The following is a 26811-nucleotide window of genomic DNA, read 5'->3' on the forward strand; positions in this document are numbered from 1 at the left end:
GCTTGTCTTTGCAGATTAAAGTACACGGAGAGTGGACATTATCGCTGATTGTCATAGTCTTCAACCAATCAGATCTTTAGTTGGACGTGCTGGGCGTATTCTTTGACGTAAAAACGCCTGCATGCAAGTCTCTGAAGTATGATTGGTGAGTGAGCCAGCTGACTTCTGTCAACAGAAAGCTACCTAGCTGCTAGCAGAACTCAGTAGTAGTAGTAGAGCGGACATTTTCAGTCCTAAAACAGACGGTTCACCTGTCCTCACTGGTGTCAATGACCATCGAGAAAGACCTGGTACTGGGACTGAAGCGCACTGATAGAAACTGTACATTGAACTGTTTAACAAAGAGAGAAAGTAGTACTTTGTCTTTAAGTGAGCAGCATCTGTTAATAAACAGCTGTTTATGTTTTTACATCTGCAGTAGCGTTGTGTTAATGTGTCTATGGTGTTTGTAACGAACCTCCGTTACCCTCACGAGTCTGGTGCAGCACAAAGGGCTACACGGTAGGATTTGCAGTTTTTAATAGTTTTTATTTATCATCTGTTGTGTGCGCTCCGGCCTCGCGCCCGCCTCGGCTCGCCTTCTCGACTGTAACAGCTGTTGCTGCCCAACGCTCTCCTGTTCCTAAGACGCTGCTCCTGTTTTAACAGGAGACACACACTTTGCCCCCAGCTGAGGTTCACGACGCCTCATGCCGGTGCCACAGCGTTGTTTTTATTAAATAATTATCATCGTTCCTTCTGATGGCTTGAGTGTGCAATGTTTTAGTGCCGCAGTTTTGTTGGATTGTTTTGTCATGTTTTTTATAACTAAATGTTACTGGTTCTCGTGAATTTGTCCTCTTGATGTGGACAACATGTTTGTTAATGACGCAGCGTCCCGCCATGCATGTATTTAATGATGTAAACGATATCAGACAGCAGAGGAGGCCGAGGTAGAAAATGCACAGCCCGCCACTGCTCCTGCCACTGCTCTTCTGCTGGTCGAAATGTGCAGCGAGTTACACGTTTCATATATTAGAGCAGGGATGAACAACAGACTGCAATAGAAACTCACAATTACAGATGTCAAACTGCAATATCAGTACAGTTTGGAGCTCCAAGGTGTATAAATATACTGTACTAATAATTGCTTATACTGAGGAAATCAAAGTCTGACTCCAATATGCTTCTTCCCCATCCCTCTCAGGGCAGTAGGTGTATCCTTCATGGCTTTCTGTCACGTTAATTATTATTTATATAACTATTAGTTTCATGTTCTGTTGTTGGAGTCGATGCCACAGTCCAGAACATCTCCCTCGTTGTCTTTCCTTTGGTTTGAGTCTGGTGGAAAACAGTCCTGCAGCAGCTCGCTGTGCTGCCAGCTGACGGACTCACTTCCGCATCTGCGCGCTCAGCATTTCAGCTGCAGTCAGGTTCACAGCACTGTACCGGAAGTACACTGGCTTTCCGCCAAAGTAAAAGCCTTTATAAGTTTTAAACGACTCAGTTTATGATTACACATTGGAATTGATCAACAATGGCCAAATATGTCTACGTAAAGGAAAAATAAAGTTGCCTTGGGTTTTCGTTGCTTTCAATGGCACACAGAAGAAAACCTAAAGACACCTGTGGTACTTAAAGTGTAAGACAGCGTCATGCTTTTCAACTCATCCGTGTTTGCACCTTTGTAAATGCCGAGAAGAGGGGGCATCTCCTGAATGCTCCCAGAACCAAGACATTATTACGATGTGTTTGTGGACATTGAACTAGTCACGCTCCCTCCAGCGATGACAGTGACGGCTTTTATTTTGAAATTGTTCAGCGGAAAGGCTATTCCCGGCTCGCTCTCGGGGTCTTTCCACCGCCGAGAAGTTTTAGTGGAAGTTTACCTTTTTTCCAGGTTTGTCCGATGAGCTGAGTTCACTTGTGACCGGCCTGAGAGCGAGATGAGCGGACAGACGGTCCCCGCGGACTTCTCGGGACACATGTTGGACCTGGACGAGGACGACGACCTGGAGGTGTTCAGCAAGGTAAAGAAAGCAACTGAAAAAGAGGCGAAAGCGTCGGACTCTCCGCGGCTTCCATTGCCTTTCTTCTTACGTGGATGTAAACCCCGACACCAACACGGCCACTTCAACTTTAACTTGTACAGGGTGTAACCACACTTTGTGCGCGCTACTGCAGTCCGTGCGGAATGGACCGGCCGACCCCGCTGCGTCCTCCAGGAGGAACCAACGGTCAGCTGATGCGGACCGCAGAGCCGCACTGTACGGACCCGAAGTCCGTCTAGTTGTTGGCTCATTAAGTGTCTGTTTACTTGTTTAAAAACTTTACAACAGGTACAAAAGCACCTTTAACAACGTGCACTTCTCTACATGCCCCCTTTTCAATTCGGTGTCGCTCACGACAGTACTGAACATTAGGTCCCGTAGCCTTTGAAGTCTCCGCAGAGGTCCACCTGTTAACCCAGCAAATTCATCTCAACTTGAAGCAAACGTGTCGCTAGTATTTAATTGGTGTCCATTTGTGCATTTTATGCAAGCCGAATAAAAAAAGTCCCCCTGAAGATTTGCCAAAGGGCTAGAGTTGTGTTATGCGGGTCATGTGTTATGGAAAATAACGAGGACGCGTTACATTGTGACATTTCCACATGCAGTCCGGTGCGACATTGTGTTGCACGCGAGAACGATGCAACTGATTTATCTTGGTGACTTAATTAGGAAGACTAAAACTATACTTGCCAAGTTCTACCCGTGCCTTACTCTTCCGCGGAGTCAAAGAGTGTACATGTTGAAGAAGATGCATCACACGACTTTTTACGGAGAAAAGAAAGCTGCACAGGGTGTGCCACACTGCTTTACTTCGTGATTATTGATTCAACATAAGCTACATTCCAAAAAACTACCATTCCAGCTACTTTATTGGTTCATTGACAGTAGGCAGTAATATCATGTAAATAATAATTCTAAGATGTTTATTAAGAATGGATATGAGGTGTTTTAATCTGTGGTGAATTATTGGATCTACATGTAGATTATTAACTCGTGATATTCTGAAATGTGTAAGTGCATCAGGGTAAAAGTGGCTTTGTTCTGTGTGTGTGTGTGTGTGTGTGTGCGTGTGTGCGCTCTGGGCTTGATTTAGGTCAGTCTGAACAAAGGGAGGTCTCAAACCGCACTCGGCTTCAGTCCACCACCGGTCCGGCTCCACGACCGAGTCGTCCTTAACTCTGAGGTCACTTTATTGCGTGCAATCCAGTCCAAGGTTCAGCCATAAAGTCCACTGTCACGATGCTTCAGGCTTTCGTCATGACGAGGCAAGAGCAAACTGTTCTTCAAACGGCCAACAGGGCTCGGCACTAGCAATGATTTTTAAGAAACCACTTGTTAGACTTTGGTTGTCGTCAGAGGCAACAACAACTAAAAAACACATTTTAAATGTGTTGCAATGCCTCTTTGCCAGGCGGTCCACCGCACTTCAGCTTTTGGTAGCAGAAACTGAAACATTGTGTTTTGAGTAATGAAGATACGGTGCATCTTAATAATGCACATGTCAAAGTGGTCGTCAACAGCAAGGCGGGTCATGTGTTGCCAATTTCTCAAAATGGCTACTAATGGCAACCTGGCAACTGTTTCCTTTTGAGCCCTGTCGTGAATGTTGACTGGACATAATAGAAGCATGTGGGACTGTGGAGTGATGTCCGTGGATGGGCTGTTGGGTCAGTGAGGACTCGGTGGAGCCCAGAGGAGGTGCACGTCTCAGGCCTGGACACTTCCTGTTCCTGTGATGGAGCGACGCGTCCAGAAGGAGAAGCTGTCTGCACACGCTGTCCGTGCTTTTTCTTCAAAACTAGTACTGGAAGCGATCCATCTATTCTCAAAATATTTGTATAATGAAATAGTTGACAATGAATGGATTTCATATTTTCGATGTGTGTTGCAGTATGTTGAATGCCACAAGTTTGACAAGTTTCTTGATTTTAATTTTAAGAATCGATATTAGTCAGATCGTTTGGGTTCAATCACCTTTGAGATGTTTGCAGCATGGACACACTGACGGGGCTGTGTTTGTTCCTGTCAAACTGTGTGTTTGTACGTGCACAAACAAGCGCACAGTGTGTTTTATTTATGTACATACACACATGCAAATCCCCCGTTTAACTGGTGTAACACTGGACTAGAACCATCAACCTTCTGTGGCAAGGACTATGTGAAGGAACACACTAAGTCATTATTGGCAGGTACTTAGATGTGATCATTTTAATATCAGTTTCCTCTATTCTTTGTCTCCATAAATCCTCATGTCTTTAACAACTCTCGACCAAAGGACTAATCTACAAGCAGCGGCTGAAATGTGAGATTATTGGACTTGAAACTAATTTAAGTCTTTTTTCATGTGGAAGAAACATTTTAATAGTGCTCTCAGCGCAAAAAACAGTTTTAAAGAATAATGCAAACATTAATAAAACAAAAGAAGCACATAAGTTGAAGACCTGTTTAAAAAAAATAAAATCAAACAATTGAGCTTAGTCCTGGTTTGAAGCCGAGCCTGGCGTGGACACTGCACATCGTCCTCTCAGCCGGGAACATTTCCAGGATACGGCGCGCTGCACCACCAGACGGGTCGCTGCTGCACAGCATTGTGGGTGGAGCAGGACCAACTGGATCGCCTTTGGCTGGCGCCTCGCCGGCCGCTGAACGTCGGGCCGTCCGCAGAACGGACAAACCCTAGTACATGTGCATGATGTAGAACAGAGCCGGTCAGAATAGTGCAGACTGGAGACAAAGAGCCCCAAACCGACCATCTCAATGTCACAAGGGATTGAGATTATCTGTAAACTCGTCTCATATTCATGGAATAATTCCAGTTGTAAAGGCACTATCAAGAAATAAAGGTTCAATATGATTTGACATATTTACTGAAATGAAAAATGTCAAGACCTCTTGTGTCTAAAGCGTCTGGAAAACCATTGTTCTTTTCATCAGTGAAACGTTTGTGACGGCCACCTGTTGAAATACAAAGGAGCACGACCAAATAAACACAATATGAAGCGCAGAATTTTCCCTTGACGACAATGTTTTATGGAAGAAAAAAGTACATTGATACTAATAATACTGTTGCTTTCACTCGTTGAAATGAGAAGCTGGAAACAAACTGTGTAACTCGAAGGCTGCTCATGTGCTCTGCAGCCAAAGATTGTTTATGAGGAAGAAGGAGCTTCACTCTGTTTAGCGGTTTGTGGACTTCTTGGTTTTTGAGTCCAAACAACTGGAGCAATACTTCTTCCATTTGCAAACCGTGTGACACCAATACCACATCTTCTAGTTAAACCTTCATCTATATTACTTCAATAATTTAAAAGATAAGATGTGAAGGGATTTCCGTAATATACTACAATATCGGTGCTACAACATTTTCCACTGGAGAAGTTGCTCCGTCTTGGTTGCTTGGAATGTTCCTAATCTTCCCTCCGAGTCGCTGACTCTGCAGTTTGTGTGTGTGTGTGTGTGTGTGTGTGTGTGTGTGTGTGTGTGAGTGAGTGCGCACCACAGCTGTTAATCCACTCAGTTTTTTTTTCTTCCCCCGAGCATATTTAACCTCAATCATATTCCTCTTACCCCACTCACCATATGGATAGGTGTGAATTTTAAAATGCGCCCACAGGACCCAGATGGCTCCCTCAGTTAACAGTCAAAGATACGCTGGCTGCGTTACTGTTGGAAACTTACAGTCACAGTCTTTTACCATGACAATATGCTCCTTCAAATGTGGGAGTTTTGTCCTATTGTGTGTTCCATGTAATGAAAGCACATTTTGGATGGTGTCCTGAAGCCAGATACTCAAGTGTCCCCATCTTTCTACTACTTCTTGCTTGGGACCAGTAACCAAACCGTGAAGACTCAAGACAGTTTTTTTAATCTCGGCAAAGAAACAGTCGTCTCATTGTTGTCTTTTACACTTATGTTTGTGTTTTTGCAGATATTACAGTAGAGCTGCACCCTGCTGGTCCTTTTTATGCATTTTAATGGGAAATGACCAGGCGGCAATCTCTGGTACTGTTGAGTCAAGATGATGTGGAAGTGTCGCAAAGCTGCATTCTCTCTCCTGACCACCAGGGGGCGACTCCTCTGGTTGTATAGAAGTCTATGCTTCATGTGTTAAAGCTGCATTCTCTCTCCTGACCACCAGGGGGCGACTCCTCTGGTTGTATAGAAGTCTATATAAATGACTCTACTTCTCTCTTGATGTATTCCCTCAGTAAACGTTGTAAACATGAGTTTATGTCTCAATCTCTAGTTTCTAGTCTTCTTCTATACAGCCTGATGTTCATGGCGCACTGGGCAGGCCCAGTATACATAATGGCAGCCCAACATTGCCAAACATTTTTACAGGCAGAAACATTTACTTTCCTCAGCCACAGCTTGATACTCATTGAGTGGAGCTACTTGTCTGTCAGCGATAGGAACTTAAGTCATGGTTTCACATTTCTAAAATTATACCACAGAACTGCATGCTGGGAAGTCCTGTCAAACTCCGTCGCGGAGAGTACATGAATGAGTTCAGGCTGTTGGTCCGGCCCGCCACAATATTTTCTGTACCTCATGCGGCCCCTGGGAAAAATAATTGCCCGCCCCTGATTTAGTACATTCTGGTCTGTTAGAGTCAAACAGACAATAAAGCAGGAGACGCTTTAGGGCGGGGCTACGTTTTGATTGACAGCTCACTGACAGAGTTGTCTGGCAGTTGTCCATGTTTTTCTAATAAGTGTGATTCTAATCGTTAATGTCTTTTACAGACAGAAGGGTTGACAAGAGTCTGTCGAGAGTCTAAAATGTATAAATAGATGTAAATTGAGAGAAAATTAAAACTGTCTGTCTTTCAGCAAGATGCTCACAAGCGAACCTTAGCGAGCTGGGAGCAGGCGTTTGGAAAAGAGACTCACAGCTGCTTCCTCTCATTGGTCCAGAACACATCGCTTGCAGGTGGCAGTGCCATGCCCAACTCGCCCAGCTCCATGGTCAACCAGTACAGGCTGGAGGTGGAGGAGGAGGAGGAGGAGGGGCAGCAGCAGGACCCCTACGCCAAAGACATCTTCATCACCGTCGACAACCCGGAGAGCCAAGTCACCGCCATTGAAACCTTCATCATGTACAGGGTGGCGACCAAGGTGAGCAGGTCCGCTGTCAGCCGGCGTCTGCTGCTCTTAGGAAGGGGAACGTCCCTTTTGGGTTTTTCTCATAACCTCTGTTTATGATCACACACCTGTGTGATATGATCACACACCTGTGTGATATGATCACACACCTGTGTGATCATATCACACAGGTGTGTGATATGATCACACACCTGTGTGATATGATCACACACCTGTGTGATCATATCACACAGGTGTGTGATATGATCACACACCTGTGTGATATGATCACACACCTGTGTGATCATATCACACAGGTGTGTGATATGATCACACACCTGTGTGATATGATCACACACCTGTGTGATCATATCACACAGGTGTGTGATATGATCACACACCTGTGTGATATGATCACACACCTGTGTGATATGATCACACAGGTGTGTGATCATATCACACAGGTGTGTGATATGATCACACACCTGTGTGATATGATCACACACCTGTGTGAATGTTTATGATCACACACCTGTATGAATGTTTATAATAACACACCTGTATGAATGTTTATAATAACACACCTGTATGAATGTTTATGATAACATACACCTGTATGAATGTTTATGATCACACACCTGTATGAATGTTTATAATAACACACCTGTATGAATGTTTATGATAACATACACCTGTATGAATGTTTATGATAACATACACCTGTATGAATGTTTATGATCACACACCTGTGTGAATGTTTATAATAACACACCTGTATGAATGTTTACGGTAACACACCTGTGTGAATGTTTACGATCACACACCTGTGTGAATGTTTACGATCACACACCTGTGTGAATGTTTACGATCACACACCTGTGTGAATGTTTATGATCACACACCTGTGTGAATGTTTATGATCACACACCTGTGTGAATGTTTATGATCACACACCTGTATGCATGTTTATGAACACACACCTGTATGCATGTTGTCCTCTCCCCCGCCTCTCCAGACCACGCGGGGCGAGTATGACTCCAGTGAGTTCGAGGTCCGCCGGCGCTACCAGGACTTCCTGTGGCTCCGAAGCAAACTGGAAGAAACCCACCCAACGCTCATCGTCCATGTAGGTATCAGCACGCCAGCTGCTCAACACACCTGAGAGGTTTCACACGTTGACGTCACAGACGCCAAACCTCTCACGGGGTTTTTGTTGGAGGGGATTCCTCTGTTTTGTTTCCAGAAACTTACATATTTCATTTTTGAAATAACATATGAAAATAAACACTTCAGACCCATCTGACATTTATCTGACACACTCTGACCAAATGTTTTTTTATTCACACACCTGAATGAATGTTTATATTCACACACCTGCATCATGTTTATATTCACACACCTGCATCATGTTTATATTCACACACCTGCATCATGTTTATATATAATATAAATATAACCTGTGCATAATAGTGCTCGCGCTCGCTGGACCTACATTTGTACACAGGTATCTGGAGCACCTGGTGTGCACAGGTTGAGACTAGTGAAGGCTGTATGCGAGCCATGCGTGCGCCCTCGTACACTCAGTAACTGGATCCTTGTCGTGTCCTCAGCCGCTGCCGGAGAAGTTTGTGATGAAGGGCATGGTGGAGCGCTTCAACAACGACTTCATCGAGACCAGGAGGAAAGCCCTGCACCGCTTCCTCAACAAGATCTCTGAGCATCCCATACTGTCTTTCAGCCAGCACTTCAAAGTCTTCCTCACAGCACAGGTCTCTCTCCCGCTCTCACTCCTTCACTCCTACCACTCCTTTTCCCAGGAACCAGGAAGTTGGTTTTCCTGATGAAGCTCTTTGGTCAGCGTAAAATACTCTGACTCACGATGGGTTCGTCAGTGAGCTTTAGAGATGTTTTTTTGTGCTCTTTGGGCAGAGCTAGGCTAGCTTGCGTCCAGTCTTTATGCTAAGCTAGGCTAACCACATACAGTTCTGTTCAGCTCTGACAATATCTTCTTATCCCACCCTCAGGAAGAGAACAAGTGTGTCAGTCAGGAATTAAGCGCGCAGAACGTTTGAGCTAAAGGTATTACTTCCCGCTAAGCATCATGAATATTATCCAGTTGGTGTCTTGGAGGTCAATAGCTGCAGCTCATCAGATGTTCCTTCATCGTTCAGCTTCATTCCCCCAATCTGACATCTGATTGACGGTCTCCAAGAAGACCCTTCTATGAAATGCATCCAGTGTGAACCTTTGTGATCTCAGCTTGATGCGCAGCTCAACTGAAGCCGCGGTGTGTTTGCCTCCTGCAGGAGCTGCTGCCGCACAAGAAGCAGGGCCCAGGCTTCCTGAGCAGGATGGGGGACACGGTGAGGGCCGTGGCCAACGCCGTGCGAGGCCTGAGGAGCCGGCCAGAGGAGTTCAGTCTGATGCAGGAGTACGTGGAGGACTTCAGTCACAAGATCTGCTCCGTGGACAAAGTCACGCAGAGGATCATCAAGGAGCAGAGAGGTCTCTCAAGACTACCCTATATATATATATACACATATATATACACATATATATATATATATATATATATATATATATATATATATATATATATATATATATATATATATATATATATATATATACATATATATATACATACATATATATATACATACATATATATATATATATATATATATACACATATATATACACATATATATATATATATATATATATATACACATATATATACACATATATATACACATATATATATATATACATATATACATATATACATACATACATACATACATACATACATACATACATATAGTTATCCAATGTGATGTTACCCATGTATACGATGTCTTCAGTGTTGTGAGGAATGAAACCATCTCAATGTAACACCGAGGCGTCTTCATGACCTCACAAGTGTATGATACCATCAGAGACCAGCTTGGTTATTTCTTGATGCTCGTCATCGGTTCACCAGAAGCTCCTCCTCTGCTCCTCCCAGAGTATCTGGATGAGCTGAAGCAGTACAGCCCCACCTACGCCCAGTGGGCGGAGTCGGAGTCGGAGCTGGCCGAGCCCCTGAACGGCGTGGCCGGCTGCGTGGAGCGGTGCGGTACAGAATCGGATGAGCAGATCCACCATCTGTCTGAGGTCCTCGTCCCCGCGCTGCACGAGTACGTCCTCTGCAGCGAGACCCTGAAGGTGAGCCGGGACGCTCAGCCTCCACATGTGACCGCAGGCCAGGCTTCATGATCAACACCTCTCTGGGTGACAGTGTTTTTAACGTGGAGGAAGAATCAGCCAGTTCCCACTATTAGACTAACACTTACCAGACTTAATAAAATAATACTATGTCTCATTATATAATGTATTTATTCAGATGAGAATATACAACACACAGATAAATCCACTTATAGATCGAGACGCCCCGATGGCATCAATGAGTCACATCGACCCATACCAATCTTTAGTATTATATTAATAAGGCGAGCGCTTAGGAACAAGTCATGTTTCCCTCTTTATTATATTTTGTTTTCATTTACATGAAAACATCTCATTCAAACCGTCTTTCACCACTAAACTACATTTTTATAGGATTACATTTAAAAGCCGTTGGCAGCCGATCCATCGGGGCATCAGCACTGTCACGGCCCAGTGGGGAAGACAGGAAGGACCCTTGTGGGGATGTTTCCTGGGTCCTAACCTGAGGAACCAGACTCTTCCTTCCCTTGGCTGTGGCGTCTAGTGCCAGACACCCGAACCTACGTTGTTGCAACAAACCCAAACCCATGAATTAATAGACCGGGATACTGTAGCTCGTCATTTTAAATGATGTTTAGAGCAACGTAGTCGACTGAAGGTCTTTAACACACCCAAAGATGCTCAGCAAGTCTTAGTTTCAGGCGATAAGACTCATGTTGACGGCTCCCTCCAACTGCTCCACCTTTCTAAATGAATTTGTGAAAAGTCCTGGTGACTCTGGGGCACCGACGCACTGACTGCCATCCCCTTGATAGAGCCATCAGTGTGGCTAAAGACAATGTTCCTCTTCCCAGCTCTGCACGACTCCTGTGCATTGTTAACAGCAGCACCTGTTTTCTCCTCTGTCGCGGTGTGATGTGCTGAGTCCTTGCGACGTGGTGGAACCGCAACAGAAATTCCCGGGTTCCTCCCCTTGGGACCGTTGGGTCAGCGCATTTTACAGAACCGCTCTTCAAAGCGCTCACCGAGACTCAACTGTTGTGGTCCGTCTGTCCTAGGCCGTGATGAGACGGAGAGACAACATCCAGGCGGAGTTTGAAGCCAAGAACGAGGCCCTGGCATCCAGACGGGCGGACCAAGAGGCGGTAAGCGCAGCGGCACATCCACACACCGCATCCACACACCGCATCCACACACCGCATCCACACACCGCATCCACACACCGCCCCCTCCAGCGAGCGCAGCGCCACGGCCGAGGCCCAGTCGTCTTCCCAGAGATTAGCTGTAATAAAGTGAAGCATGGGTCGGCACCTCTCCCAGGGGGGGCTCATATTGGGAAAGGGAACGGGGTTTCCTGTGAGGGATTATCTAAATATCCAGGCTCGGCGCTTGGAAGTGGGTCCTCAGCTCTGTGGGAATAAGAGCTGTCAATATTAGTTCACGCCGTAAGCCTGGCAGATAATCGCGGCGTAATGAAAATTCCCACACCCTCTCTCGCTTCAAAATGTCAGGAGACAAAGAACGGAGACGGAAAGTTAGGCGAGCAAAGGACAGAGCTATTCTTAGGCACTTTTACTTGGTGTGTGTGGGTGTGTGTGGATTTGCAGGTGTGTATCCCCCCTCACTCAACCAGCTGATATCAAATTCCATCTGTGAGGTTTTAATTAAGAAGCAGGACTGAGATTTCCCCCCACAGACTTGTATTGTGTTCCAGCTTTAATGAGGTGTGTGCGTGTGTGTGTGTGTGTGTGCGTGTGCGTGTGCGCGTGCTGATATGCGTATCGGTCTGCTTCTGCCTTTAACACATCTGCACTAATGAGAAGGGAAATGTCAAAGCGGTGCCTTTGTTGCGCGTCCAACGGGAGGCAGAGCGGCGCCGCGGCCTCACGGCGGCCGACGGGACACAAAGCGGCTCTCGCTCGTCTCCATTTGACTCATCCTGTTCGTTGGGGGCGCAGAATGTTGATTTGAAAAGGGACTCGGGAAGGCTACCTGTGATACCGGATAGAAGCGGTATTTCTCATTAGCAGTGTAATGGATTCATGCGCGTGATACTGCTGCTGTGTCCACGGGATCCTCCCATCAGTGTCTCCATGCGAGGGATGAGGAGGACGTCTGCTATGAAAGGAAAAGCATGGGCCTGCATGTCAGTACACTGTAAATATGGTTGTAGATATTGAACATTGGATATCAGTGTTATATAAGAACCGCGGTACTACTGTCCAAAAAGAAATACATTTTTTTGATGTGCTATTTTTCATGATGTATTTGATGAATCTGAAGAAAGGTCGTGTGTGTGTCATGCATTGTTTATTGAACTTGAGTAAATGCTGTTGTCGGGACAGCGAGTCTGCTGGGCCGGGTGCTTAAGGTGCGCTCGCTAGCTGCCATCATAGAGGAGGAGTTCTCCGGTTTTATTCCCACGTGTTTTCCACCTCAGCGACAATCGGATCGATCTCGCAGCTGCAGCTGCGTCCATGGACACTTGTCTCAGGAACTGAAAGGTGGCCGGTTCAAGTCCCCGTGACGAGCGGGTCCATGTGAGGTTTCTCCACTCGGATCCTTCTGGAGACACTTCATGCTGCTTTTGTACACACTTCCATGTGTAAAAACTGAGTTCCCCCTTTAACTTGTACTTGATAGTCAACACTCGAGTTTGACAAGACAATACTAGACAATACGTTCTGTTCCCATTCCTGAATACCGACAGTAACTCCTGTTTATTCTGTTCTGGTACTTGTACTGGACCGACCATGTACGTGTCAGACTGACGTTTGAAGCTTTTTGGGTGCTGTGTTCCTCTGGCAGCTGCAGGAGGATGTGGACGGTCTGGCGGACCGCGTGGAGCTGGCTAACAACGCCCTGAGGGGGGACTGGTCCCGCTGGCAGAACAGCATGAGATCTGACCTCAAATCAGCCTTTCTATCCACCGCGGAGAAGAACGTGGAGTACTACGAGCAGGTGAGACCGGAGAACACGTCACAGTTCAGAGACAGAATGACATCACTGCTTCTTCAGGGTTACTCAGGTTAATGAAGCCAACAGTCTGTTGGCACACAGAAGCATCATCTCTTGAAAATGTCTTCTGTGTTCACACTTCAATGGGAGGGTTTCTTATGAATGGGGGAAGAAAGTCTCCACATCAGCATGGAGCGCTACAAGACTGTGTGGTACGGGAGCAGCTGATTGGATGGTGATTAGTGACCCCAGGAAGTGCTCCTCCTCGTACCTAAACAGAACCAAGGAGGAAAAACAACACATCAATTAATTTACATTCAGAACATGGACGGTTTGCTAGAAGAGGTTGCCCATAAGATCGGCCTTTTGCCCAACGGCATCTTGACTCTTTTTCCAACCAGCGAACGCGAGTGACCATATTTGGACTGAGTGACCTGTCAATCACCTCAGACTTCTATACAACCAGAGGAGTCGCCCCTGGTGGTCAGGAGAAAGAATGCAGCTTTACCACATGAAGCATAGACTTCTATACAACCAGAGGAGTCGCCCCCTGGTGGTCAGGAGAGAGAATGCAGCTTTAACACATGAAGCATAGACTTCTATACAACCAGAGGAGTCGCCCCCTGGTGGTCAGGAGAGAGAATACAGCTTTAACACATGAAGCATAGACTTCTATACAACCAGAGGAGTCGCCCCCTGGTGGTCAGGAGAGAGAATGCAGCTTTAACACATGAAGCATAGACTTCTATACAACCAGAGGAGTCGCCCCCTGGTGGTCAGGAGAGAGAATGCAGCTTTAACACATGAAGCATAGACTTCTATACAACCAGAGGAGTCGCCCCCTGGTGGTCAGGAGAGAGAATTCAGCTTTAACACATGAAGCATAGACTTCTATACAACCAGAGGAGTCGCCCCCTGGTGGTCAGGAGAGAGAATGCAGCTTTAATACATGAAGCATAGACTTCTATACAACCAGAGGAGTCGCCCCCTGGTGGTCAGGAGAGAGAATGCAGCTTTAACACATGAAGCATAGACTTCTATACAACCAGAGGAGTCGCCCCCTGGTGGTCAGGAGAGAGAATACAGCTTTAACACATGAAGCATAGACTTCTATACAACCAGAGGAGTCGCCCCCTGGTGGTCAGGAGAGAGAATGCAGCTTTAACACATGAAGCATAGACTTCTATACAACCAGAGGAGTCGCCCCCTGGTGGTCAGGAGAGAGAATGCAGCTTTAACACATGAAGCATAGACTTCTATACAACCAGAGGAGTCGCCCCCTGGTGGTCAGGAGAGAGAATTCAGCTTTAACACATGAAGCATAGACTTCTATACAACCAGAGGAGTCGCCCCCTGGTGGTCAGGAGAGAGAATGCAGCTTTAATACATGAAGCATAGACTTCTATACAACCAGAGGAGTCGCCCCCTGGTGGTCAGGAGAGAGAATGCAGCTTTAACACATGAAGCATAGACTTCTATACAACCAGAGGAGTCGCCCCCTGGTGGTCAGGAGAGAGACCAGAGGAGTCACAAGCTGGTGTGGAGATGGAGTAGAAAGCCCCAGAATAAGCTGCTCAGTGGACTTTGAGCAGAAGTTTGTCAAGTTGTTCTATTTCCCTGTAAGTCTTTCTGAGTGAACACTGACTGCTTGTTATTTATATAATGGAACCAAGAACCTTCCTGGTTTCTGTTATTTTGTGACGGATCTCAGAGGGAGAGGATTTAACGGGAGAGGAGGATGGAGGTATACATAGAGTGAAACGGATAAACAAAATGTTAAAGAGACAATCCCATACCCAGATTAAGCAGCAGGCAGCCCGGCTGAGACAGCAGGGATTAAAGCGCTGGGGGAAACAATAGAGCTGGATGGAAGACGAGGGAGGAGAATGAGACGGTGGTTGCAGTGCCCGTCCTTCACTCTTTATGTTTGTTTAGGTTGTGTTAGTCCAAGGATGCAGCGAGGACTAAAATGCGCTCTCCTCGGGGTGAAGGCCTGCGCTCTGCCAGCAGAGGGCAGCGCCGCTTCATGTTTATTCTCTCAAACAGCCGGCCTGAAGCCAGGGCTGCCAGCTCTTCCTCTGTGTTTCCTGGTGAAGCACTTTTTAAAATCTGCTGATTATTAAAAAAACGCTAATTAGACGTGTGTTAATGTTTCACAATGTCCTCGAGCCCGGTGTGACATATTTAAATGTCTTTTTGTGTCCGTCCAAGAGCCGAAGACATTGAGGCCAAGAAAACAAGCAAACACTCTGAATGTGATCATCCTGGAACGATTCATGGACCCAACATGCAGATGAACAAAGAAAGCTGCCTTTCAGTCTGAAATAGACCAAATCTAAATGAGAGTTTAGATATGTAGCATTAGATTTGTGATCCAAAAACGTTTGTGTGGAACAGCTGACTGGCCTGCACAGGGACCTCAACCCCCTGTTTATGTCTCAGGGTTCAGGTTTCCACACACTTTGTGTAAAACTGTGATGTTTGGCATCTACTGTGAGACCATGAGAGGACGACACAGAAGCGCTTTCCTTCAGGCTGCCTCGCTTGTTTTAGGTTGTTTCTTTGTTCTCGTACTGCATCAGAATATATTGGAATTTGGAGAGACTTAATATTAATTTAGGTGTGTGTGTGTGTGTGTGTGTGTGTCATGATTGGGTTTTCTCTGCAGGGTGCAGGCCTTCTCTCCGCTGCGCGACACAATCACTCATCACAAAGCACGGTGGCTCCGTGTGTGTGTGTGTGTGTGTGTGTGTGTGTGTGTGTGTGTGAGTGAGTGTGCACATGTCTGACTGTGCATGTGAAAGTGTGTGTGTAGAGGCAGCCACAGGGCTCTGGGCCTGAATGAGTGTGTGTCTCATCCAGCCGGTGAAGTTGCTAGTTGCTGAGCTGTAAGTCATGATCAATTGAACGGCCGTGGACATCCACAGCAAAGTGCAAACAAATGAGGCCAATGCTCTCAGCATATTTATGAGCTTTAACACACACACACACACACACACACACACACACACACACACACACACACACACACACACACACACACACACTCACTCAGCTCTTACTTCTGAAGATTCCAGAAATGAAATGTTAATGATTCTCAAAGGTTGTTATCTTGATCACTCAGACATTGAGAGCAGATATGTGTGCTGCATGAATGGCTTTACTCTTTCTGATAATAATGGAAGATGAATTATTAACTGAAAAATATATTTTCAAACCCTTATTGCTTTGTTTAAACTCCAATTAGTTTTGGGCATATCCATGTGATTTTTTCCAAAATGGATTCAAACCATCCGGTGGTGGTTTAGATCTCAGAGTGTGTTGTGCGTCACTTTTAAAGCGCCGCACAACCACAGCGTCAAATCCAGAGACCAAGTCTGCAATGTCTGCCGGTCTCCGCCACACTGGGTTCATCTGGTGTTCTGCACCAGTGTCTTGAAGGCGACAGGCTGGACCTCCATCCCTCCTGCATAAGAAACGGACTTGAGGAATCCTGCAGAAACAGGATGTTGTTATGAAAAGATGAACCTGAATGGTGTCATGGTTTCTATTGGCAAGCGAGTCTTGGCCTTTTGTTTCAGAGGCAACATGTTTTGAACATATAGAAATGTAGACAGTACATGGCCAAAAGTGCACCGCATCCCTTGAGCTGTATGAGAGGTTTCAGCTCAGAGTCAAGACAGATCAAGACAGACGGACCAGCTGATGGCGTCTCTGGAGTGACCCGCAGGCCAAGAAGGGCCAACTGATCCGTGGTGAGAACCGACTCAGAGGTCCAGGAAACCAAACCCTGAAGACGCTGCTCTCCTGGAGTTTTGCTTAGTGTTGAAGATGGACATCTTGCAAAGCCACTGCAAAGACTAAAACGGCAACCATATTTCCAGTGTCAGTAACCACAAGCTGTTTTCTGGTTGCCGGCATCAGCTTTTGGCCGCCTGGCTGGAGGAGAGCCCTGAGTAAATTCATCAGTGAATGATTCCTGAATGCCGGACAGCTTCTTGGAAACCAGACTATAATGTCACTCCTTTTGTTTTGCCAACCAGCACAGGCTGTTAATCAATCCATCCTATAGAGAGAGCAAAAGAAGAACGCCCAAACAAATTAAAGGACAAAGTACACAGTCCATATTGATTATTAGACGCTTGCACTGCCAGGTCTGTCCATCAGTGTGACACAGCTCGGCCACTCACGTGTGGAGAACGCACCGCTAACAAGACATTGATAATGCAGCAGTAGCCTCTGCAAGAAAGCTGCTCGGTCTCAGGGAAAAGACAAACTCCATCACAATGACTCATGTGGTGATAAACTGCCAGCGGTTCATGGCAACATGCCACTTTATTTGTCCCATGTCTCAACTCCAGCATGAAGAGGTGGGGTTTATGACTCCTGCCCGTCACCAGCAGCCCATCCAGATGTTTTGGTTGCACTACTAAGGAGCTTTAAGAAAGGCCATCTTTATTTCCTGCTATGCCGAACACAAACTCATCAGGAAGCTTCAGGCTTGTGGGAAACAAAAGAAAAACCTACAAGGATTGCCTGGCAGGTTGACTGGTTCTGCTGAGCATGTATCTGATGCAAGTGCATGTGAACCAGCGGTGCTGAAATGGAGCATGCCTGCTCAGCAGGGCTCCTGTTGAAAAGTATTCAGGCGAAGTAGAAACCAGTGCATGAAGGATGATGTCACACCTTATCTAAAGCAGGCACTGAAGAGACGGCTATTTTCAGCGGGACAATCATTTACTTTGATCAATGCTCTTTTGCTTTGGTGAGATCATCTGGTCATTGAGTTCTAATTTGAAGCCATATTCTGTTGGGTTGGTAGGATTATTTTATTTATTTGTTCCATCCAGAGCCTGTGTGTATGTCTTCTGCTCCTCTTGCCCCAGTATTAATTACAGCCCCAAATACCTGCTGTGTTTTGGCACACTTGAGGGTCCTCTGAGGCTTTATTCCATCTGGATAATACCTGTTTTTCCAAATGTATTCAGAGGTTTAGCATATGAAAAGCAGCAAATCCTGTTTGGTCAACTCTTTTCTTAGTTTGTGTAACACAACATAATTTACCAGGCGTTTGATAGCATGGTGGTTCTACATTTCCTCTTTGTAATCATGTTGATGAAAAACACCTTTAGAGCCAAAGGTTGTCAGAATATGCAATTGTATTTTCTTATCATTGGTTGACAGTATATTACAATCTGGTGCTTATTTCTAGAAAGTCAATGGCATATTGGTTTTAGTTAGTTGTCATTGTCTAATGCAGCTAAGTGAACTTTGAGTTGGTGGTAAAGGTGTAGCGCACAGTAACTGGTGGACCCTCCTAACAATGACGTCCTCCAACTATTGTAATGAATGGATTCATTCATAATTCCTTCATCTTTACTAAGTTAAAAGTTTGATATAACAACATTTTTTCAAACCCTAAGTATGAGGAAATGGTGTGAGGAGAACTGGAAAGATGTCGCATTAAGATGATTTCATGAAGTTCCCCTAACCTTTGCATACACCAACATGGATCTAAAAACGTCACCATGTAGTTGAAGTCAACTGGAGGGAAGTTGCTCCCACAGGGGAGAGGATGCAAAGGCCTCGCAGGAAGAATGGTGCATTGACAAGCAGGACCTCCTCGCTGTGAGGCCACGTGATGTCATTGTTGCTCGAATAATGTGACGATCGAGATCCACGACCAGGTCACTCACGCTGCGCAAATTGCCGATAAGTATTGCCGTACAACAGTCATGGCAGTGACCTCGTTTCTTTAGCTGATTGAACGCTCTCCTGTCTGAAGGTGAGGAACGAGAAGCAGTGTAGTACTTTATGACATAGTACTCTGAGTCATACTTGAGCACGCATACACACGTTCATTTGTATATTCATTTGACGGTTACAGCACTTACCACAATATCTATTGCAAGTTGGACACGTTATGTTTTGAAGTAATTCAGTGATGTCTACTTGTTCTAGCCCACAGCAACACACCGACTCTGTGGCAACGTAGTGCTCCCTGCCTCCATCTCCCGATGCATCATGGGAATGGACCAATTGTCTAAAGGGGGGGGGGGGGGGGGGGGGGGTGCTCTACAGTTTCAGACAATGAAGATATGAAATAATAGGCTGTCCTCCTATCACCCAATTAATAAGATGTGATGCCTCCTTTAGGTGCCATCCAGAAGTATGAGTCTAGTTACCTCGGAGCAAAATACATATTTCACACCCACACTTTATATTAAGAATGCTCTTCCAGTCGAGGTAGGCTTCAGACGGTTTAATGAAAACAATGGATAACCTTTTAAAATAGATTTAATCCCAGTGACTGATTTGGTGCACAGTAAACCAGTTGCAATGAATTTAAAATACATTTAATTCCCTTTAGATTGCATAGCACCCAGCGAGCAAACCATAACTCTGCGGAGAGAGAAAGCAGCGGAGGAGACGGTTCTGAGCTCTTGTTGGTATTCAGGTGCAGGTGTGAGCTCGCGGAGCCACGGGGCCCGTCAATGATTTATTAGAGCGGAGCACTATCGGGGTCTAATAAGACGCCTGCACCTGGGAGCGGTTGATGCCGTCTGGGCGGACTGTAACTCGGGATGGAGAGCGAGGATGGATGAAGGTAGACGAGCTGACCCAGGACTACGATAAAGCGGGCGGAGTGTTTTAAGCATGAAAGCTGAAGGGACCAACGTCGTGTAGAGTTGAAACATTGGCTTTATCCATCTTGTCAAATGTGAGGTTTTGGTACATTTTACTTGGAAGCTTTTCCCTTTCTTGTCATTTCATCAACTAATCTTTGTCAAATGAATCGACTAAAATATTCAAGACATTACTGGAGAATGAAAATGCAGCACTCCTGTCAGCAGAGAACTTGAATCTTGAGGTATGTAGACATTCTTTGATGCTTCAACACCACAAAGTCATCACATTTTGCTGTTTAGTTCCTCTGACAGTTATTCCCATATGCCTCCCATGCACCATGAACACCGTGACAGCAGCGCAGGACGGCTGTGGAATGAGTGACAAGGCGAGCGTAGCCTTACCTTACACGACCGCTTCCTTTCTTCTTTTTGTCGTTGTTGCTTTGGCTCTGAACCACAGACGTTAGACGTGTGAAACATGACAGCCGTGGGGTCACCGGCAGAGCGGCGTCTCGTAGTCGTGTTTCCATTCAGAGAAGAGAATCGTGAGCAAACTTTTGAAATGCTGCCAAAAAGCAATGCAAGTTGGGCAGGTTTCCATCCAGAGGTGCTGGCTGCGCAGACTGCTCTCCACCAGTCGTTGGTAGAGCAGAGCTGGCAAACAGGAAACAGGAAACCGCCTGGACCACTTCCTGGGAAGACTTTGGGCCGTGAACCTTTTTCTGTGCACCGCTCGCTGTTTACAGTCCAAATAGCAACTTGAGATGCAAGACTGGAGTTTAACTTAAGGGACGCGTTGTTTCACCGTTAGCCGGTTAAGATGCTAATTCTGAACCAATGAAAAGCTAACCGTCAGACCAGAGCAACAGGGTTCCCAGATGCTCTGTTGGTGGTCCCTGGACACGAAGTATAAACTGACAACACACTGAACAACCACCTCCAGAGTTTACCAATGCAGAGCGCTATGAACTGGTACTTAGACACTCGTCTGGTCTGGGAACGCCAGCGGCTTCAGGCCGAGTCTTCCTGCTGCGCTGCTCGGTGGTTACAGCCCGATCGGCAACTTGAGATGCAAGACTGGAGTTGGAGTTCAGGGACAGAGTTTGAGACCTGACTATTGCTCATTTCAAACCAGTTAAAAGCTAAATGTGGTGGCTTCACAGGGTTGATGGCCAGTGCTCTCAGGGAGATCCAATAACTCAGTGGAGACCAAAGGGCTAGGCAGGATTTACTAGAGAAACATTGCTGAAGAGCCAATAAGCTGTTTAAAGATTTGAGCGACTTCCGGCTTCCTAGCCTAATGCTAAGCTAAGCTAATTGTGTTCCAATCATTACACATCAATCCTGATGCTTCCTCTCTGCCGTCAGTCGCTTCATTCACTGCATTAGATCATCTGAAAGAAGCTCTAGATGATCACGGATGGACCCATGTGGTGGAACACTACAGACTGGAGAGGCCGTTACCTTCAGATCATCAATGTGACGAACCTGCAGCTCCAGAAGCTTTAGCAGTTATGTATAACTGATAATAATAACCAACTGCTGCTGTGACGCATTCATATCCACCTGCCTGAGCAGTACATGGGCTCTAGAGCAGTGGTTCTCACCTGGTCTGGCTCCGGGACCCACCATCACCCTTAATGAAGAGCCTCGACCCAAATGGAGGAACATTCTCAACATCTCCAATGTATTTAATGAAAAGATGGAGCAGTTTGAACCTGAGATAGTATGGAGACAGCAGTGTTGCATGCTGGGTGTGTGATTGTGTGTGTGTAGTGGAGTGCAGTTGAGAACCACTGCTCTAAACCATGCTAGAAGGTAAATGGACCTGTACGGCTCTTCTCTAGTCTTCAGACCACTCAAAGCGCTTTAACACTGCATGACATCATTCACCCATTCACACCCTGATGGGAGGGGCCACCATGACGGAGCGACATCAGTATATCAACCATTCATCGAACCACCGGTCCTCTGATCGAAGGACGACCTGCTCACCACTGAGTGTGTGAGCAGGTCGCTGCACGGCAGCAGACTGAGGATCAATAGTTTGGTTCTGTTCCTCTGTCGTCACGTCGTCTCTCCATCGTGACCCGCAGAAACCCTCTGTGTTGTTGTCGTGCATCACATTCAAGCTCAGGTCCAGATCACAGCACAGAGCATGGTGTGTGTGTGTCGTTCATGAGTGTGTTGTTCATGAGTGTGTTGTTCTTGAGTGTGTGTGTTGTTCATGAGTGTGTCGTTCATGTGTGTGTTGTTCATGAGCGTGTCGTTCATGAGCGTGTTGTTCATGTGTGTGTCGTTCATGAGTGTGTCGTTCATGAGTGTGTTGTTCATGAGCGTGTCGTTCATGAGCGTGTTGTTCATGTGTGTGTTGTTCATGAGTGTGTTGTTCATGTGTGTGTTGTTCATGTGTGTGTTGTTCATGTGTGTGTTGTTCATGTGTGTGTTGTTCATGTGTGTGTCGTTCATGAGTGTGTCGTTCATGAGTGTGTTGTTCATGAGCGTGTCGTTCATGAGCGTGTTGTTCATGAGTGTGTCGTTCATGAGTGTGTCGTTCATGAGTGTGTCGTTCATGAGTGTGTCGTTCATGTGTGTGTTGTTCATGAGTGTGTCGTTCATGACGCAGCTAATGTTAGCTTCCCAAACACCGGCGCTGCTCACACCCAGCAGTGCTTGTGGATGCAGGGCTGCTCCTCCAGCTGCAGGTTGGTGATGAGAGGCCTTGTCAGTGTTGCCACGGTTACCTCATAGCAACAGGCAGCGCTTTGGGGGGTGGATGTAAATATAGGAAGTTATTTTTACTGTCTTTGTAGAAATGAAATGGTGTTTGTGGGGCCATGTGTGTGTTTTTGGACTGAAAGTGTCAACAGCTGTGCCCGTGAATTGCAGAATGAGTTTTTAGATGAAGTGTCTTTCAAAAGGATGGGCTCAACATTTACACAATCATGGCGCGTTAGAGGAAATGATAGCTGGATTCAACTTGAAATGCTACTTTCAGACAGGTTTCACTCAAGCTTCTGAACGCACTGTAACCTCATTCTGTTAAGGATATAATTAAACATGTATTTCAGGTTTTCTTAACCTTAATGGGTGATTGATTGGCTTTCATACGATTTGTCCTTAACAGTACAAATGTCAGAAAAGCATCAGATGCAAATGGTTGGGGTTTCTGGAAGATGTGATCTAAAGCAGTCTGCTTGTATTCAGTGTTTCTAACAGAAGCACATTGAGCCCGTCGTTCACCTCCAGGCCTTCAATAAGGATGAGTCAGGTGATGGGTGGTGATGTCACAGGGCTGTGACAGTGGTGGTGCTCTCCAGCGGTGGTCAGGCCCACATCGCCTCCACGTTGATCATGTTCAGAGGTTAGTCATGTGTGATTTGGGCTTTCTGCTTCCACGTACAGCAGCTTTTAAAATGTGCTTCGATGCGAGTCGGCTCGCTGTGTCCAGCAACCCGGCCGGGGGAGAGACGGCTGATTATGCAGCTTCAACTGTTGTGTTCAAAGCAACACAAGTCCTCTGTCACACACTTTGAAGCCACTTGTTTCCCCTAAAAGACCCGTCATGAGTCCACCACGCTCTTGTTTTATGCTGTTTTAAAATTCTCTCTTAAGCTGATTCTGACTGGAGCTACCGCCGAGTGCCTCGTCGTGAGGCCTCTGAGGAGAGTCTGTCTGGAAGCAGTTCCCTGTTTGTGCGATTCACTGCAGTGAAACTACAAAGGACACACAAACACAGACATGTTGCAGAGAGATGAGAGTTCATGCTGCACAGTTTAAGCCGTATTGAACCCTGTAATGGTCGTGCTTTGTGAGTCTGTAACGAGCAAAAGCTCACATGTAGTAGGCCTTGAGTTTAAGTAAGTCATTTAGAGTGTGTGTGTGTGTGTGTGTGTGTGTGTGTGTGTGTGTGTGTGTGTGTGTGTGTGTGTGCTTTAGATACTATCTTCATCACATCCTGGAGAACTCCCCGAACACAGTTTGTCTTCTCCCTGAAAACCAAAGTCTAATAAAAAGATGTCTTCAGGGAGTGTGGTGCGTGACAGTGTGGCCTCCAGCCGACGCCGCTGGAGGCCCGGGCCTGCTGGAGGCCCGGACCTGCTGGAGGCCCGGGCCTGCAGGAGGCCCGGGCCTGCTGGAGGCCCGGGCCTGCTGGAGGCCCAGGCCTCCAGCAGGTCCGGGCCTGCTGGAGGCCCGGACCTGCTGGAGGCCCGGGCCTGCAGGAGGCCTGGGCCTGCTGGAGGCCCAGGCCTGCTGGAGGCCCAGGCCTGCTGGAGGCCCAGGCCTGCTGGAGGAAAGGGAGGCAGGGAACGATGGCCAGACCTGCTGCTGCTAGATGACTTTCTAAAGGAATCAGTTTGGTGACAAAAATCCTGTCTGTAAAGATTGTGACATCACGGTAACGTTAAACAGAACAAACGCGTCGAACAGGAACAGGGAGCTGGCGCGGCGCTCCAGCGGCCTCACATGTTGGAGCACGAAGCCTGAAGGAGAAGGACCTGAGACGGGTCACTGTGGTTTCACTTGACCGTTGGCCTTCCTGCCTCCGGCCCGCTCTGCCACAGCTGACGGGCCAAAGGTTGACCTTCCTGCCACACACACACACACACACACGCACACACACTGCTGTTACCTTGTTGTGTGCTGACGGAGAGGAACAGATTAGCTCTTCATTGACTCTCTGGCCGCATGGCTCCTGCCTCTGCTTCCCTATAACTGATTTATCCTATAAAAGTGTTATTCACTTTGGCAAGTTCACACACACACACACACACACACACACACACACACACACACACACACACACAAAGGGGCTCTCTCTGTGTCGGTGCAATAACTCGCCTTCACTGATGAAGGCGATGACGGTAGAGGAGGAAAGAAGAGCGAGGCAGATCAAAAGAGAACAGAGAGACGTTTGGAAAAGCTCTTCAGACTCCTGACAGAGCGCCGCTTTGTAGCGCTGACGAGAAGCACGACGTGTAAAGTGGAGAAGAAAATGATTATGATGCACATAACATGATTCACAACACCTTTCATCCTCAACTTAAAACGTGATGTCAAGTAAACGCAAAACGTACAACAAATAACCATGAACAAAGTAAATGAGCATCTACTGGTTGTATAGAAGTCTATGCTTCATGTGTTGAAGCTGCATTCTCTCTCCTGACCACCAGGGGGCGACTCCTCTGGTTGTATAGAAGTCTATGCTTCATGTGTTGAAGCTGCATTCTCTCTCCTGACCACCAGGGGGCGACTCCTCTGGTTGTATAGAAGTCTATGCTTCATGTGTTAAAGCTGCATTCTCTCTCCTGACCACCAGGGGGCGACTCCTCTGGTTGTATAGAAGTCTACGCTTCATGTCTTGAAGCTGCATTCTCTCTCCTGACCACCAGGAGGCGACTCCTCTGGTTGTATAGAAGTCTATGCTTCATGTGTTAAAGCTGCATTCTCTCTCCTGACCACCAGGAGGCGACTCCTCTGGTTGTATAGAAGTCTATGCTTCATGTGTTAAAGCTGCATTCTCTCTCCTGACCACCAGGGGGTGACTCCTCTGGTTGTATAGAAGTCTATGCTTCATGTGTTAAAGCTGCATTCTCTCTCCTGACCACCAAGGGGCGACTCCTCTGGTTGTATAGAAGTCTATATAAGTGACTCTACTTCTCTCTTGATGTATTCCCTCAGTAAACATTGTAAACATGAGTTTATGTCTCAATCTCTAGTTTCAAGTCTTCTTCTATACAGCGTGATGTTCATTTAGTACGTTATGGTCTGTTAGAGTTAAACATGCTTTAGGGGCGGGGTTTACTGTGATTGACAGGTCTTTGTCAGTAGTATCTTTACATCACTCTTACACTTAGTGTACCTGTTCACCAGAGAACTTACACTCACTCAGAGCATTTAGCTCAAAGGCAACTCCATGAAATGGATCAGTTCATCTCACACATCCAGGTAAGTTGGTCTCTTCCTGTGTGAGTCTGAAGGAACCTTTTATTGAGGAGCTATGAAGCAAAACATCCAGCTGAGTATAACGCATGTGTAAAGAAAGCATGATGATGAGGATGATGATGATGGTGATGATCCTTCCTTCCAGTGCCTGGCTGTGTGGGAGTCCTTCCTCCTGTCTCAGAGAGTGGAGCCCGGCGAGCAGAGAGAGGAGGACGGCTCCTAGAGAGGAGACGAGTCTCTCCAACATCTAAAGACTGAAGCGATGCCCTCACTGAGACGTGCATCATGTACACCACAAGCTCTCTCTCTCTCTCTCTCTCTCTCTCTCTCTCTCTCTCTCTCTCTCTCTCTCTCTCTCTCTCTCTCTCTCTCTCTCTCTCTCTCTCTCTCTCTCTCTCTCTCTCTCTCTCTCTCTCTCTCTCTCTCTCTCTCTCTCTCTCTCTGTCTGGCCAAAGAAGTAAATCCCTGCCATCATTCCAGTGTCGACCGCTCATCTCTGAAGCAGCATGTGCTCGTCGTGGTGTTCAGTCCTCGTGTCAGCAGCTCTGCGGCGGCGTCTCTCTGGTAGAAACACGTTGTGCTCAGACGACTCGTCAGTACTTCCTGCTGGAGGCGATGCTGCTGGTGACGCTCAGGTGCCTCACTCATGATCAACCAGCTCTCCTCTGACCGCCACGCACCTGAATGTTCAAACAGGAAGTTGTCATAACTGACTCTGGTGCCAAAAGGAGTCTGACATTTCCAAGTCGAGTCACTATGTCTGCATACGGAGGACTAGACACTTTACATGCATATTAAACACTTCACGTGTTATAAACTGCTTATACCACTGTTTGTTTGTTTTTGTTTTTTCAGGGTTTATAGTTTTCATTCTCATCATTTACCAAATGCAGTATAATAATGAGTTTAATGCCATGTTAAAACTGTAATAATGCATTATAATGTGGTTATGGG

At 46.4% G+C, this 26811-nt stretch overlaps 1 protein-coding gene across 1 annotated transcript; it reads left to right on the forward strand.

Moving 5' to 3' along the window:
* Positions 1–1804: 1804 nt before the first annotated feature.
* Positions 1805–26253, forward strand: snx7 (sorting nexin 7). The gene is made up of 9 exons (XM_068581828.1): positions 1805–2009; positions 6947–7147; positions 8130–8240; positions 8725–8883; positions 9421–9619; positions 10125–10324; positions 11383–11469; positions 13133–13285; positions 26003–26253. The coding sequence occupies exons 1-9, from the start codon at positions 1926–1928 to the stop codon at positions 26078–26080; spliced, it is 1272 nt and encodes a 423-aa protein (XP_068437929.1). The 5' UTR covers positions 1805–1925; the 3' UTR covers positions 26081–26253.
* Positions 26254–26811: the final 558 nt, after the last annotated feature.

The sequence above is a fragment of the Clinocottus analis genome, unplaced genomic scaffold (genome assembly GCF_023055335.1).
Source record: "Clinocottus analis isolate CAN_PGR_092001 unplaced genomic scaffold, fCliAna1.0.p SCAF_18, whole genome shotgun sequence".
NCBI classification, from domain to species: Eukaryota; Metazoa; Chordata; class Actinopteri; order Perciformes; family Cottidae; genus Clinocottus; species Clinocottus analis.

Coding starts and splice junctions, on each gene's coding strand:
- snx7 (XM_068581828.1), top strand. CDS start 1,926: ATGAGCGGACAGACGGTCCCCGCGGACTTCTCGGGACACATGTTGGAC. Junction 2,010..6,946: donor ACCTGGAGGTGTTCAGCAAG/GTAAAGAAAGCA, acceptor TCATTGGTCCAG/AACACATCGCTTGCAGGTGG. Junction 11,470..13,132: donor GACGGGCGGACCAAGAGGCG/GTAAGCGCAGCG, acceptor TTCCTCTGGCAG/CTGCAGGAGGATGTGGACGG.